The sequence below is a fragment of the Eleutherodactylus coqui genome, chromosome 9, assembly GCF_035609145.1.
Source record: "Eleutherodactylus coqui strain aEleCoq1 chromosome 9, aEleCoq1.hap1, whole genome shotgun sequence".
Lineage (NCBI taxonomy): Eukaryota > Metazoa > Chordata > Amphibia > Anura > Eleutherodactylidae > Eleutherodactylus > Eleutherodactylus coqui.
The window spans coordinates 74,658,965-74,675,463 of record NC_089845.1 but is presented as its reverse complement, the minus strand read 5'-3'; the positions used below and the strand labels follow the sequence as shown (position 1 = coordinate 74,675,463).

The 16,499-nt window shown below is 41.5% G+C and overlaps 1 protein-coding gene across 6 annotated transcripts in view; it reads right to left on the bottom strand.

The window, feature by feature from the left end:
* PIEZO2 (piezo type mechanosensitive ion channel component 2) overlaps positions 1-16,499 on the bottom strand; it is a 346,396-nt gene that overhangs the window by 42,851 nt on the left and 287,046 nt on the right. For 3 of the 6 annotated variants that reach the window (XM_066579538.1, XM_066579535.1, XM_066579540.1), the window contains exons 33-34: positions 16,016-16,114; positions 9,394-9,502 (exon numbers count right to left, since the gene is read on the bottom strand). In XM_066579538.1, coding sequence (XP_066435635.1) covers positions 9,394-9,502; positions 16,016-16,114 — 208 coding nt within the window. The remainder of the gene's footprint in view (positions 1-9,393; positions 9,503-16,015; positions 16,115-16,499) is intronic. The other 3 variants (XM_066579539.1, XM_066579541.1, XM_066579536.1) reach the window with 2 other exon arrangements.

Sequence of the window (16,499 nt, the reverse complement as noted above, 5' to 3'; positions counted from 1 at the left end):
AGAAATAGATGAACAAGCACTGTCCTCTTAAAGACATTTTTCTTAATATGGTATAACTCAAAATGTTACAGGCAAAATAAGCATGATAAACTAGTGCCGTAATTGAATTATGATTCTTTTTCCATGAATGACACATAATTTAAGCTCCCACAATTTGGAACATGGTTGGTTGGAACTCCAAATAGGGTCCCAATTTTATCTAGAAAATCGACATATGAAAACAAACCACTGCATAATGTGAATTGAAATTCCAGAATTATGGACATCCAGAATGATGTGGAACTGAAAAAGAATAAAGTTCTAGCTTTATAAAGAATGGTGTGAGCAGATAACACACTACTGAGAATGTTCCTTAATAAAGCTAAAACCTTATTCTATTAAGCTACGCATCATTTTGGTTGTCTATGTATAATCCTTGGTATTCAGGAACGGTAGCACATTACCGTGGTGTTTTGTTTTTATATATGTTGGCTATCCATGTTCTGAGCAGTCTCCAGTGTTTGCAGCACCTCTGGCATGTAAGTTTGTAAGAGGCATTTAGGTTGTTGTGTTTTGACACAACAAAATAAGGTTGAGCAGTTTTTCTGTCATTTGCCATTAACCTTTTCCAATCCACTGTCTGACCTCTGAAGACATTATGATTTAAGGCTGTGCAGCTCCGATTTTGGAAGACATCCGTCGGGGTTCTCTTACTGTATATTGCCAGCCTCTCTGCTGTCAGCGCCTATCCAACATGTAACCTCATGCAGTACTGGCTTTAGTCAGCATATAGCGCCGTTGTATAACGGCAGAAAAAGAGTAAGCCCCCTAGGAAAACCAGGATACAAATTGGATTGGAAAGGGTTAAGCCGCATTTGTGTAGAAATATTATCAAAGGAAGTGCTTTGTTAATTTTGTATTCTAGATTAATTGCACTTTTATTTGCAAGTCTTTCTTTGGCAGTTCCGAGACACCAATGGATGAGGTGAAGGGCATGCAATACCTTGTGTATACTTAATAATCAGATATAAATTATAAAGGGTACAATTCAAATATAGACTGTGGGAAGACAAGGATTAAACACGTAACAGCAGGTGGAAGATTATAAAGACATTTAGGGCTCAGTCACACGGGCGCATCGGCACCCGTACACCGGCGCTGATGCGCTTGTGTGACTGACAGTTAGAAGACGGCCGTACCTGAAGACGGCCGTCTCTCTCCAGCGCTGATGAAAGAACACATGACCAGCAATGGTGCCAGTCACATGTTCTTCCTTCCGGCGCTGCAGAGAGACGTCCGGCTTCAGGTACAGCCGTTTGCTACCTGCAGTAACACGGGCGCCGATGCGCCCATGTGACTGAGCCCTTAGTTTTATATAGGTGATATACCACTGTTTGAACTGAGGGTGAGCTTCAAACAGAAAGCAATTTTAGTGATCTTGACAATATTCTGCAAGTTGTGTTGCATTTATAAAAATTACAATAGAATTGCTAACATTTTTCCTGGGCCTATGCCTTCAGAAGTTAACCATAGCATCTCACTTCCCAATAGGATAATTGTTCAAGTCTACAGAAATGGGTGGTAGAATAGACAGTGAGGAAAACTGTCAAGTGTGTGAACCTAGGCCAGTGATGGCGAACCTTTTAGAGACCGAGTGCCCAAACTACAATCCAAAACCCACTTATGTATCGCAAAGTGCCAACACATCAGGGGGCGGGGCTTATCACAACGTATGATTTTACCCCCGTAGTTCTATAAAGGACAGGGCTGTTTCAAAATAGACCGGGAGCAGATTCTGACTGCTTTTGGATGCGGAAATACTGCAGAATGTCCTCAGCGGAAATTTCGGTGGAAAATTATGCAGTATTTCTGCATCTAAAAAGCAGTCAAAATCTGCACGCTGTCTATTTTGAAATAACCCTGCCCATTTCTGCCACATGTAAACATACCCCAGTGGTAATAGTGACACCTTCCCCCCAGCGGTCTGCCAGCAGTAATAATAGTGACACCCCCCCATTAGTAATAAGAGTGACATACCCCAGCGGTCCCCCAGCAGTAATAATGCCCGCTCCCCCTTCCCCCCAGCGGTTCCCACAGCAGTCATAATACCCCCCCAGTTGTCCACCAGCAGTCACAATGCCACCCCCAGCTGTCCGCCAGCAATATTAATGCCCCCCCCCAAGCGGTTCCCCCGGCAGTCATAATGGCTCCCCCCCAGCGGTTCTCCTGACAGTCATCATGCCCCCTTCCCCCCCCCCCAGCGATTCTACTGGCAGTCACCATGCCCCCCTTCCCCCCCAGCGATTTTCTTGGCAGTCATCATGCCCCCCCTCCCCCCCAGCGATTCTCCCAGTAGTCATAATGCCTCCCCCCAATGATTCTCCCATCAGTCATAATGTCTCCCACCCCCCCACCCCCCACAATTCTCCCAGCAGTCAAACTGTCCCCCACCCCCCCACCCCCAGCAATTCTCCCAGCAGTCAGAATGTCTCCCCCCCAGCAATTCTCCCAGCAGTCAGAATGTCTCCCACCCCCCCAGCAATTTTCCCAGCAGTCAGAATGTCTCCCACCCCCCCCCCAGAAATTCTCCCAGCAGTCAGAATGTCTCCCCCCCCAGCAATTCTCCCAGCAGTCAGAATGTCTCCCACCCCTCCCCTCAGCAATTCTCCCAGCGGTCAGAATGTCTCCCACCCACACCCCCCCCATCAATTCTCCCAGCAGTCAGAATGTCTCCCCCCCCCAGTGATTCTCCCAGCAGTCAGAATGTCTCCCCCTGCCGTCGATTCTCCCAGCAGTCAGAATACCCGCCCCCTGCCGCACATACTTACCCTTCCTCCTCGTGGGAGCGCCGCTCCTCTCCTGCCTGATCTCAGGTGTACACTGAAGGCAGTGTGCTTCTGTTGGATGCCTTCTCCCCCTGCTCTTGCGGAACCAAAGTAGGAGACATCGGGGGACGGGGGAGGAGGATCCTGGTTGCACACTGACTCACAGTGTGCATCGGGATCAGCACAGATAGCAGCGCTGAGTGAATGTCAGCAGGGGAGCTGCGGCCCCTGCAGGCATTCACTAAGGTGGTGACCGGCCGATGGCGACGCGTGCCAGTAGGGAGGGCTCTGCGTGCAGCCTCTGGCACGCGTGCCATAGGTTCACCACCACTGACCTAGGCTGATGTGAACTATTGCCACCAACCACGATTTTGTATGACAAACCCATAAGCCTGTACCCTCTGTGCAAAGAGATACTCTGTAACTATAAGCACATTGAATCAATAAACGTGTGTTATTGCACAAGTTGTCTCAATCCAGGTGGTCTTATTCTATGCCATTAAGATTCTGTGGCCATATATCACTCAGATCCATGCCTTGCAGTGAAGACAATAGGAAAATTATGTATTTCTAGATAAAACTAATGTGGAATAAGGTTTTGTTCACAATATTTGCATATGTAGTTAAATACTGACATTAACCCCATAAAGGCCTTAGACAACCTAGTCTGAGACCAGCATAGGAATCCCCTGCCAGAAGAATCTGACTGGATAAGAGAAAAACCTCCAATCTTAGACATTTAAATAACAACTGCAGCATTAAACTGGAGGTCTCCTCTGTTACCTGTCAGCCCCTCCTTTCATGATGCTATCACAGAGTGCCAATAGGTAGCCATGGCAGCTGGAAGTCTAAAGCCCCATTTACATGCAAAGAAAATCGTTCAAGAGGTTTTGAGTGATTGTTTTACATAACCAATGTCCATTAGCAGTTTATTACTTCATCTACATGTAAATGAGCCTCCAGGACCTGTATGCAGAGAACAGCAGGTGGTCTGTTCTCTGCATTCAGCTCCTTTGTTCTTCCAAGGGCTACCACAGGACTGCAAGCTGAATACAATGTAATCAGCGCTCCCGTTGAGAATACAGCACAGTGGACGGCAAACACAGCATGCCGTCTGTGTTATCTTCTCTCCGGCTGAAGAATGGACTTTATGCTCACCTAAAAATCATCGTTCACCCGAGGAGTGAAAGATGGGAGCATTTACACACAACGATTATCGCTAAAATGATGGCTTTTGAGTGGATTTTGAGCAATAATTATTGCATGTAAATGGGCCTTAACAATGACCTCCGAATATGCCATGCAGCTAAGCCTACTAGACCCTGCCTTTGGCTAAATGTCACATGCATAGTACAGTGCACTACATAAGTAGAGTAATATAGTATGAAAGCAATTAAATTACCACATCTACAAGTCCCCTTATTGGACTAAGTAATAGTGTAAAGGAAAGTTCAATAAAAATTTTTACAAAAAATCCCAAGTTATAAAAAGCTTCATTATTCCCTACAAAACCCCTTTTTGTGAGGAAAAAACCCTACACATAATAGGGATCTCTGCGCTCGTAATGACCCAAACTATAAGAATATTATTTCATGGATCCTGACAGGTGAACACCATAGAAAATGAAAAAAAAACCAATCACAATACCCTGTTTCCCCGAAAATAAGAGGCATCTTATATTAGTTTTTGCTCCCAAATATGCGCTACATCTTATTTTCAGGGGGTGTCTTATTTCGCCGTGGCAAATCCGTCTGTGGCTGCTAATCCCTCAATTGGCCAGCTTTGTGGCTGAAATTTCTCCGAAATCTCGTCCACATGGGACAGCAAATCTGTCACGACAAAGCTGGGAGAAGCCCGGTGTTGTTGTGCGGATTCACCGGCCACAGAAACGGAAAAGCGTGCAGCCAGGTCGCTTCAAAACAAGCGGCTGAGTGCCGTGGGTTTTGAAGCAGCGCTTTCCCGGCGGAAATCTCGCTGTTTATCGCTGTGGCCAAACTGCGAGATTTCCGCTGGAAATACGCTCTGTGAGAACCCAGCCTTAAGAATCACACAGGTTGCCTGACTCACACACAGAGCCATAAAAAAATAAGGGCTGTAAAGTAATGTACCTGTCTGCAGACAGAAGTTCCTGTACCACTTGTAAGCAGGGATGGTATTGCAGCTTCCGGCCACCAGGGGGAGCTCATCACAGCAGATATGTACAGCAGGAACAGAACGTACAGTAGGGACTTTTCCAGCCAGCAAGGGGAGCTAACAACAGCACACTCGTACAGCACAGCAGGGACAGGATAACAGCAGACTGTCTGCAGATCTACCTATATATCTGGAGGTAGGAGACAACGGGGATGGCAGCAGGGGACAGGCCTCTTGACTTGCCTGCACACTTGACTATGCCTTACTATCGGGGGTGCCTTATATTTGGGACTTCTGCAAATTTCAGGGGATGCCTTATTTTCAGGGGGTGCCTTATTTTCAGGGAAACGCGGTATAATCATGCTGATCCAGAGAATGTTAGAATATTATTTATACTGCACAGTGAATTCCATAATATAAAACTCAAAAAACAATGGTAAAATTTCTGGCGCTTGTTCCCATCATCCCGCCCTCCAAAAATTATTAAAAATTAAATAATACATTATATGTATCCTAAAGTCCAACACAAATGTAAAAAATCCTGGCCCTGTCCATACTGCCTGTCAGAAATCTGTCCTAGAATGTTGGGTCGTGTGCTGCTCGATTCCTGATGAGGAGCGTGGGGATGTGGGGTGGAAATGCTAATTCTTGTCAGGCTGACTGGCACTAAAAAACTAGAAAAATAAAAGCTTACACCACAGTACACAGTACATCCCAGTACCATAATATATTCAAAAAAACCAGTCCATACTTATGGTGAACAGAAAACTGTTGTACAGTTAATCCAAAGGGGTTATCCCACAAAAGCAAGTTATTCACATGATAGGGGATAACCTGCTGATCGGTGGTGTCTGACCTATGGGATCTACACTGATCCCAAGAATGGTGGTCTGGTGCGTCCAGGAATGACTGGAGCATTGGTTGCACAAACACGCTTCCACTCCATTCAATTCAATATAACTGACGGAGATATCTGAGTCCTCCAGAAGTCCCACTCATATGAACAGAGTGGCAGTGAGCAGGTGTGACTGCCAATCTGTTCATTCCTGGAAGCCCTGGACCCCATCGGTAGAGGTCCCAGTGGTATGACCTTATCGATCAGCAGATAATCCCTTAAAGGGGTTGTCTCGCGGCAGCAAGTGGGGGTATACACTTCTGTATGACCATATTAATGCACTTTGTAATATACATCGTGCATTAAATATGAGCCATACAGAAGTTATTCACTTACCTGCTCCGTTGCTAGCGTCCCCGTCTCCATGGCTCCGTCTAATTTCGCTGGCTTCTTGCTTTTTTAGACGCGCTTGCGCTGTGCGGTCTTCTGCCTGGTGAATGGGGCTGCTCGTGCCGGAGAGCTGGTCACCGCGTCGTCATCGTAGCTCCGCCCCGTCACGTGTGCCAATTCCAGCCAATCAGGAGGCTGGAATCGGCAATGGAACGCACAGAGCTCATGGTGCACCATGGGAGAAGACCCGCGGTGCACCATGGGAGAAAACCGCAGTGCATCCCTGGGAAAGGACCGGCGGCCATCTTAGGCAGAAGATTTTTAAAACTTCACATTTCAGCACATCGGTGAGTAGCAAGTGGCTTAAAAACCGCTTTAAATTGCTATTTTATGCCAGGGGGGTGACAGGGGGAATGGGGTAAGGTAAAATTTTGATGTTTGCCGCGAGACAACCCCTTTAAACAATGGATAGTGGATAACTTGCTTTTGTGGGACAACCCCTTTAAAGTCCATGGATGCAAAAGAGTCTAGTACATCTGAATGAAAACATTCTTTCTTCATTTGAAGGTACATAAAATATGTTGCAATATAGTCCACACAGGAGCTGGCATCAATATTCTATTGACAAGCACAAAGCCTGACAGGATATTGGAGGCACTGAGCGTGGCTGCAGCATCAGCAGCTTATAGTAGAATAGCAGAGGGTATTGTACTGTTCCACGATCACCTGCTGATGCTGCAGCCACAGTCAGTGCCTCCAATAACCTGTCAGCAGAAACCAGATCACACCCTGTTCAGTTGCTCCTGGTGTGTGGATCTCACCTGAACTTCGAGCAGTGCAACCACAGGGTCAAAAGAAAAGAGCGCTCCAGATCACAGGATGGCACCATGACTTAGACACACTCTACGTCTTAAACGGGTTGGAATCCACAGTGGGATATGACATGTGTTTTTATGGGGACCGAATAAAGTCTTGGATTTTAACACCACGTCCTGTAAGCTGGATCGATCCTTACGTCTATCTTAGTGCTAGTCGGAATGACAAGAACAACCAGTGAGGTACTGTATTCGGCTTTGCTCCTACTCTACTTGTCAGTGCCCAGATCTCAAGCCACATGCAAAATGCCCTAGTTACATACTAGCACAGGTCTCTGAAAGGCAAGAAGGATGAAGGCCTTTTGAAATTTACATCAGTGATTACCCCGTGGACAAAATGAGCATATACTGCTAATTAATACTCCCTCCATGACAGTGGGAATGTACAGAAATATTACAGTGTACTTTACACGCAATCTACTGTGTGACTGTATAGTACACTGTTATACAAGCGATCAACCAATTACATGGTCATATCCCGTAGTGGGGTGAAAAAAGTTTAATAATATAATTAAAAATGAAAAACAAGAAGAAAAAAAAAAATCACAATTTTCCCCATGTGTCACTTTATTATATACAAAAATACATAATTGGTATCAGCACATTTGGAACAACCCATGCTATAACGCTCACACTTTATTTTGTCACTGCTCTCACAGTGAAGGATGAATAAACAGTGCCAGAATGGCTGTTGTTTTGTCACCTCACCACCCAAAAAAATTAAATAAAATGGAATACAAAAAAATCATAAGAACCTCAAAATGATCCTAATAAAAACTACAGCTCGCTCCACAAAAAATAAGGCCTCACATAGCTAGATCGACAAAAAAAAAAGGTATGGCTATGTGAATACAGCAATGCAAAAATTGTTTTTTCTTCTATGAAAAATGCTTTTGTTTAAAAGTAGAAAAACAAACAAACATAGAAAACTGACTGCAGAAAAAACCTTTGTGGTTCATCTAGTCTGCTCTTATATGACTTCCTTTTTATTTCTCTCTAAGGGCTTATTTACACGAGCGTTTGTGTGATGCACAGCACTTATGCAATGCATTAACCCATTGTTTCCAATGAGTTAATTTACACTGCATTTTTTATCTAAGGGCTCAGTCACACGGGCGCATCGGCGCCCGTGTTACTGCAGCCAGCAGACGGCCGTATCTGAAGACGGACGTCTCTTTGCAGCACCGGAGGAAAGAACATGTGACCGGCTTCATTGCCGGTCGTGTGTTCTTTCATCAGCGCTGTTCTTACAGCCGGCACCCGGCGGCACCAGTTCCGACGCCGTGCCGCTCGTCGGAGCTGTTAACGCTTTAAATACCACAGTCTGCAGCGGTTTCTTAAAGCATTAACAGTTCTGACAAGCGGCGCGGCTCATAAGATCGCTGGACGCTGTGTGGTTGCTAGGCAGCTGGGGGCCTTCTGAAAGGCCCCAGGGCTGCCTATGCAGAGTGCCTATCAGGCACACGGCTTGATAGGTGCTCTGTATAGGCAGCCCTAGGGCAAATCGCACAGGGTTCCGCGATCTGACCGGACAGGCTTCTATCAGGCTTGATTACCCATTTAAAGACTGATGTGTGACTAGCTCCACAGATTAACATTCTCTGTGTATTCATCATGACCTATTAAACATAGAAAGAATGTATAGCTAAAAATGCATAGGTGTGTCAAGATAAGAGGCCTGGAGGGATTCCTCTCTACGTGGTCGATCTGAACAGACTTTAGAGGCTCGCCCTCTTTCTCTGATTGGTTAGTAAATGGTTCTGATCCACAGTGGGATTTTGTTGGCTGAGGTGGGGGGCTGCTTCCAATGGGTACACCATATTTACCTCTCTCATCCTTCCCCCTTCTTTTTCTCCTTCCTTCTCTATTTGCATACTTACTATTCCTTACTTTCTTAATCCCTTTTTTTACCATTACTTTCTCTTTGGTTTTTACTTAAAGAATTTATTAAACAACTATCAGGTGTTGTCTCCTATACTTGGAATCAATATGATGCTTTATGCCATACTTAAATATTCTTCTCTTTCTATGGTTACCATATATCCTGTTCGGAAAATGCCAGACGGAGATAATTTTCAAAAGAAACGACGCAGGTTTTGTTTTGCTTCATGGTTTTGTTGTACTTTAAAAGAGTAGCTGTTATTGTACTAAATTAGAATAGACGATGCAAAAAACTATATGACAGACGGTTACTGTGTCTCATTGTGAAAGACTGTTGAACTTGACTTTCCATAAAAACCCTTTTAACATAAAACGCACAGATGTGAATTAACCATACTTAAAATCTATACAATGATTTAAAAAAATCATAATCCAATTTTAAGTTTTTTTTAAAAATTAGAATAGTGATTAGTACCTTTTGCATTACCTTTCCTTCTCATTTCCCTTTCCTTTTCCTCTTTGCTTTCCTTTCGTCTTTGTCTTAGGGCAGTTTTTGGATTAGTGATCCAGGCTTGGTAGATGAACTAAAGAAAATACAATTTTTCACATGAAACCTATACATATATATACTACTGGTATATATTCCAATAGAGATAGATTAATGTTTATCTACTTCAACCTCTTCCTTCTTTGTGATATATCTAAAAATGTATAATGCTAGGGTGATAAAGTGTGGACTCTTACAAATAATGTTAAGGTTGGGATCCCTTCCAAAAAAGAACCACAAATGTTTTTTAATACAAGATGAATTTCTTTTGAATTAGTTTTTATTGACTTTGCAAAAAATGGGTAGTAATTAACAAAGGTTAACAGTCTTGACAGATTTGTAGCATATGTTGACCTTTGTATAGAAATGAAGAAAGCCACTGCATATTAATTTCAGGCGTCTATTATTTATTGCCGCTAATATGCATATGTATTGGAATAAATTGCTGATCCCTGAAGAAACTGATATACTTACTGCAGCTCTCTTTATTTCTATACATACTGCATCCTCAGAATGCAAGCAGTTATTTACAATTAACCATTGTTATTACTGTGTTACTTAACGTGACCCTCCGATTTTGGGACAAAATTCTGTCCTAGGACTGAAGGGAGAGGGGAGTATATAACCTGCAGTTGCTCTTCTCTGCTGTCCCTCCGATCCACCAATTCCTGAGTCCAGTTTTAAACCCCACCATGCATTGGTAGTGTTAGACTACCAATGAACTATACCTGCTCTTTGACTGGCCACAGCAGCTCATGTGATCAGCGCCGGCCAATCAGAGAGCAGTAGTGTACAAAGTACATTAGTTAGATAAAAAATTTCTGCAGCCATCTTGGATAGATGAAAGCAGGGCCCAAAATCACTGGATTGCAGGAGTGACAAAGAAGAACATCTGCAGGTGATATACTTCCCCTTCCTCTCCTGTCCTGGGACAAATGTCCCAAAATTGGAGGGTCACTTTAAGGAGGTTTTTCCACTAAAAACATTTATCACCAATGCCTAAAATAAGTGATAAATGATTGCTCTCTAGGGTTCTAAATACGGGGACCGCCAGGGGTTATGAAAACAGCAGTACCTGCGTGCTCCTAGTGAATGAAGTAGTGGTGCATATGTGTAACTACAGCTCCATTTATTTCCATGGGATTGACGGATATAGATAGTGAAAGAGCTGTAATCAGGCATGTGCACCACAGCTCCATTTACTAGGAGGATTTGGCGACTGCCACTTTCATAATCCCTAGGAATTCCACTGGTTGGACCCCCAGCAATTATACATTTATTCCTTATCCTGTGGAGGTGATAAATGTGTTAGTGAAAAAATTCCTTAAAATCTGCCCCTTTAATATGTTCATCTTCAAATTTCAAGAGGGCAGTCATCACCTGCTAGTTCCCCTGGCAAGTTTTAGTAAACACTCATGTTCCTCATTGAATAACAATGTTGGTGCACCTTTTCTTTGAACTTTGCATTGTGGCATTTCTTTGTTATTCCTCCTGCAAATATATAAATAAATTGGCAACTTGGCAATACTGTTCCCCTTGTCCAGTATGTGTCATTCCACAGTGTAACACTCAACACTAATTGAATGTGTGAATTTGTATAGGGACACATTTCATTGACAAGGGAAATGGTAACAGCTAGTTGTTAATCTATTCATACGTCTCCAGAAGTAAAAAAAAAAAGACATCTGAATGGCACAAAGTAAAGATGCTTTATAATTTTTTATTTTATTAGGAAGTGTCTACTAAAATATACGTGTCACGAAAGCCAACATGTCCTCTTTAATTTGAATTGTCTATCTACGCTGAATGACCACTTTATAAGAGACACCCGCTGTTTCATGATTGGTGCTTCCCTGTATGAAAATTAGACAAATGACCTAGGGGTGCAGCATAAAATCAAGTGAGTAAGACGTCTGTGGATCAGTAGTATTGGAATCCACAATAAAACTGAAATATTGATTGATTTGAGAAACTTTGAACAAAGCATGGTCATGGGCACTAGACCAGGGTCATCGGGTCCAACCCCCTGCTCAGTGCAGGATTCACTAAATCATCCTAGACAGATATTTGTCCAGCCTTTGTTTGAACACTTCCATTGAAGGAAAACTCCCCACCTCCCATGGTAACCTGTTCCACTCATAGATCATCCTCACTGTCAACATTTTTTCTAATATCTAATTTGTGTCTCCTCCCTTTCAGTTTCATCCCATTGCTTCTAGTCTTTCCTTGTGCAAATGAGAATGGGGCTGATCCCTCTGCACTGTGACAGCCCTTGAGATATTTGTAGACCGCTATTAAGGCTCCTCTCAGCCTTCTTTTTTTAAAGCTAAACATCAATAATGAACTCGTAGTTCCTTAGCATGTATGGGCTATAACAGCCAATAACCAGCTTGAGTGCCATTGCTTCGAGAAACAGAAAGACAAGAATACAGTGTGCAAAAGAGTGAAAAATACTTAAAGTGAATGAAAATGAAAATTTTGATTGAAAACTTATTTGTAGAAATCTGAATAAAATGTGATTTTACAAAAAGAAACAAAAAACGATCACTGAGAAGTAGAAAAATACTGCCTGGTCAGATGAATTCCAGATTTCTGTTGCACCATGCTAATGAGAAGGGTCAGAATTTGACAAAAAGCAGCATGAATTAATGAACCCTTCCTAATAGCTGTCTAGTTCAGGCTGGTAGAGATGGAGTTATGTTGTAGGGAATGGTGTGGGGAATAATTTCTCGTCACACCCGGGTCCTATGATACTGTGGAGACATGCCATGACTAATTGGTACTACTGGGTATATGTTTCTAATAAAGTGGTCATTCAATATATGTTAATGGGCATTTATATATTACTTTGAGACTAAAGTGAAAATGTATCTTCATGTTCTTTTTAATTTGGCACTAATGAGTCAACTGGTCACATGTGCCTATATATTTTTCCACTTTTTAAAAAGTAGATCATGTTTAGAAGTTCGGGAGTTTCAGGATCAAATTTTTGTCAACTATTCCTTAAAATAAATCTGCAACATATCTGCCTATAGGGAATTCAATCTGTGTGAACATGGCTTTAGAAGCATAACTGGACAAGAGTGGCTGGATTACTTCAGTTAGAAAAAATTCCTTTGAGAATTGAAAAGGACAACCTAATTGGCTCTGCCTACAGTTATCTTACTACTTATATCTTCCAGAATGGCTAAATATTTTCTAATCTCAATAAAATAAAATCATTGTCAAAATGTCTAGTTATGTCTACCATGACTCTCTGAGTAAATCTCTTGACCAACAGATCCAGGAACCCTGTTGCAAATAATAATTGGAGAATTTACAGTATAAAATTACTGTAATGTTGAACCTCCACTTGTCAGATTGAGGCTTCCTTCACATGAGCGCATATTGGCCCGCATTTTCACGGCCGGCATATAGGTGCTGTGATTTGATACATTGGATTCCAATGCATTAGATCACATGGCCGTATTACTGAGACATAAAGGCGCCCAGCAAGGCCAATATAGCGCCGGGCGTTTTTACGTCGCGCTCAAAAAATAGTCCTGGAACTATCTTTTGGGCCGGAATACGTCTGCCACTGCATGGGCTTCTATGCCCCAGATGGAAGCGTATATTGGCCAGCTGTGAAAACGCCGGCCATTATGTGCTCGTGTGAAAGAAGCCTACAGCTGTTATTTCTCTAAAAAAAGTTGGAAATAAAAGCAGATTCTTGATTAGCAATAGGGCAACTATACCTTCATGGGTTGTACGAGATTAGAAAAACATGGCTGCTTTCTTTCAAATAATAATAATCTTTATTTGTATAGCGCCAACATATTCCGCAGCGCTTGATACATCATAACACCTGTCCGCAAGTTGTATGTGGTACTGCAGTTTACTCCCATTCTCTTTATTAATGCAGCTCAGGTGCAATATCAGACACAACCAATGGACAGGTGTGTTAGTGTTTCTGAAAGAAAGTAGCTGTGTTTCTTAATTCTGGACAAACTCTGTGTGTAATTAAATCAGTGCACTTGTTTAACGGTGTACAGTTACATTTGGGAGTGCTAATCACAGGAAACCAATTATGATCTTGCTTGTACACAATTTTAGCTGATGTGTCCCTTTAAACATTTCATAGAAATGAAAGTAAATTAAATTAAAGTTACATAAATCCTGCTAGCTGAAGTTTCATGTAAACAAAATGAGGATGAAAAATAATAAAACAAGTTGTATTTGTCATAGCCTTTTATTGACAATGAAACATCTACTGCAGTTAAAATCAGGTAAACCATATTATACATTTCAAGACAGATTTCCATTTGCTTAACAAATGAAAATCATGTCAAATGGCATTGCATAATTAAGAGCAGCATGCACGGTAACACAAAAACGCCAAACACTGAAATGACCTGGTCATGCATTAGTGCAAACAACACCTAACACACATGCATATGACAACATAAACACACCTGGTTCTCAGGGAAGCTGGAGTTTACAGAGTTAGTATGTGAAACTGATTTAGCAAAACAATATCAGTTACCAGACACAAGCATTGGAAGCATTTCCCTACATAAGAATAACCAGAAAATTTTAATGACAATTTCTACTCATTATGGTATTTAAAGTGACATACTGTATATTCAAGTGGGCAAAAATGTTTCCTCTTTGTTTTATCTGCCATAACTAGTGATGCACCAGGCACCAGATATTAGAGAAATTGCAATTGTACTGGTGCAACCGAGGCAAAAGAACAAATACAGGTGAGCATTTGGCAACATAATAACTTTTTCAAGTCTGTTTTTGCCTTGGACTACCTGACCTTAGAATTTAAAGTGTAAAGTAAAGGGAGGAGCTCTGAGCCAAGCTGCCCAGACTTAATGGAGGTTCTTGGGGTAATATTTACTACACATTTGTAGTAATGAAATGGATATAAACATATATAGTGTATATATCCTAATATTTAAGAGAAATAAGAGCGAGTCCGTATTCCTTCTCACTTAGAAGCTAAAAAACATTATTATTCATCTAACATGGTTCAATGTTAAATGAAAAACATATCATTTCCCTGCCTTGACCCTGCCTAGAAGATATGTGCTAAACATATTTCCTTGCATTTTAGGATATGATCCTGACCAGAATCCAAACTCCTAAGTTGACTCAGCTCATCTAATGTTTAGTATAACAACTTACTGTACAAACATTGAGTTTCAAACTCACTGTTCAGTTCTCCTCTCACAAAATATCTAGGTCACTACTTCCTAGCCTCAGTAAAGGCCCATTTACACCAGCCGATGATCGCTAAAAAAAAAAAATCGCTAATCGGCGATCGCTTTAATGATTATTGGCGTGTCTACACGTGCGCCCATAGTGCGCTTTTCGAGCACTGCTAGCTGATTGTTAAATTCAGTCCAACCTAAAAATCAGCCTTCACTCTTATCAGCAGTTCTTCATGAGGAGTGCTGATAGCATTGTTTCCCCGTGGAGAACAAAGGATCTGAGCGCAGATAATAGCCCTCGGGCTATTAACTGCATTCCAGGAAGGCTATATTTGCACTCTTAATTGCTATTAAGTAGCTAAGTAGCTACTTAATAGTTTATGCAAAATGATTGCTCAAAGCTATCACTCAAACTGTCGTATGAGCGATCTTTGAGCAATCATCTGCTGGTGTAAATGGGCCTTACACTATAGTAGCCCCAGGCGTGACAAGTGTCTTATTAGTAGAGGAATCCTATTTTAATTTGAGTTCTCCTTTTATTTCAGAATGTCCTTAGATGTTGACAGATTGTAATTACATCCATTGTAGATTACTTGGATTGCTACATAATGAATGCACTTGAAGGGGGTGCCTCACCTAGAAAAAAACCTGTCCACATCATAACGTAATATAATACTGGTTTGTGCCTTTTTAAATAGAATATTTAAGGAACCGCTAATTTTCTAGCATAAAAATAGGTTAGCCAACATATTAATCATATTTTGACATCTTTTTATCCAATTATTAGGTGTACTTTACGTTTAGTTGAAGTGTCTTGTAGTTTTTTTTTTATCAATAAGACCAAATAAAAGATGAAGATGGCAAGTGGTCCTTTACCTTTTTATAGAGTCATCAGAAAAGTTGGCATGATTCCTTCTACATAGCCTAACCAGCACGGTTAATATTGATATAGTCTATACTATTTGGGCATTAAGAAATCTTACCAGCTTCCTGAGAAAGAAAAAACGAAAGGGATAAAATTCTATTCTGGCTTCCACCTCTCTTGGTACATGCACTTGTATTTTACTTTTCAGTAACACTAACACCATGAAAAGATAACAATGCCTGCATCTGCATTCCCATAAGGAGTAAAAAGAATTTTGTGTTGGGTCTACATATCTGCTGTTTTTGCAAATGTTATGCTAGAATATTAAAGGTGACCAATGTTCTAACTCTGGGTATTGATTACACTTGTGCCCACACATTTAAAGAGGGGGAAATGCAGAGGAGGCATTTTAGGAGGGTACAGTTTATTAAAGCACTACCCCCTACCAACAAAGTTTGCACACACTATTTAAATTCCTGATGAATACCTTTGAAGCTCTGATTAAATATTGAAGGATTGTTTTAGGCAGTTTAATGACAGACTTTGGCAAGGCTAAAATGGCTGAAGCAAATTTTCCAATAGCTCTCTAAAAGAAGGACAAAGCAATAGGAATTAGTATGAAACAGTGAACATACAATGACCATAGTGTAATCATACATTAAAACACATTAACAATGTTACCAACTGAGCCTAAATCAAGCCGGTCCATGGTTAGTAGCCAGACATTAGTGATGCTCAATTTATAGATATCATGAAATACAGCATATTGTAACACATTATTACACAAATGAATGTGGTTTAATTTCCTAAACACCATCAGGCATGGTTGAGTTTAGTAATAACCACAATACATTACAGAGTTTCCAACACTGCAGTCTTCATGTATTCAGTTCTTGCAAGACTTATACAACGAAAACATTCTAAGTATTATACTAATGCAATCAACTGCTAGATTTGAGGTTTTCTATAGA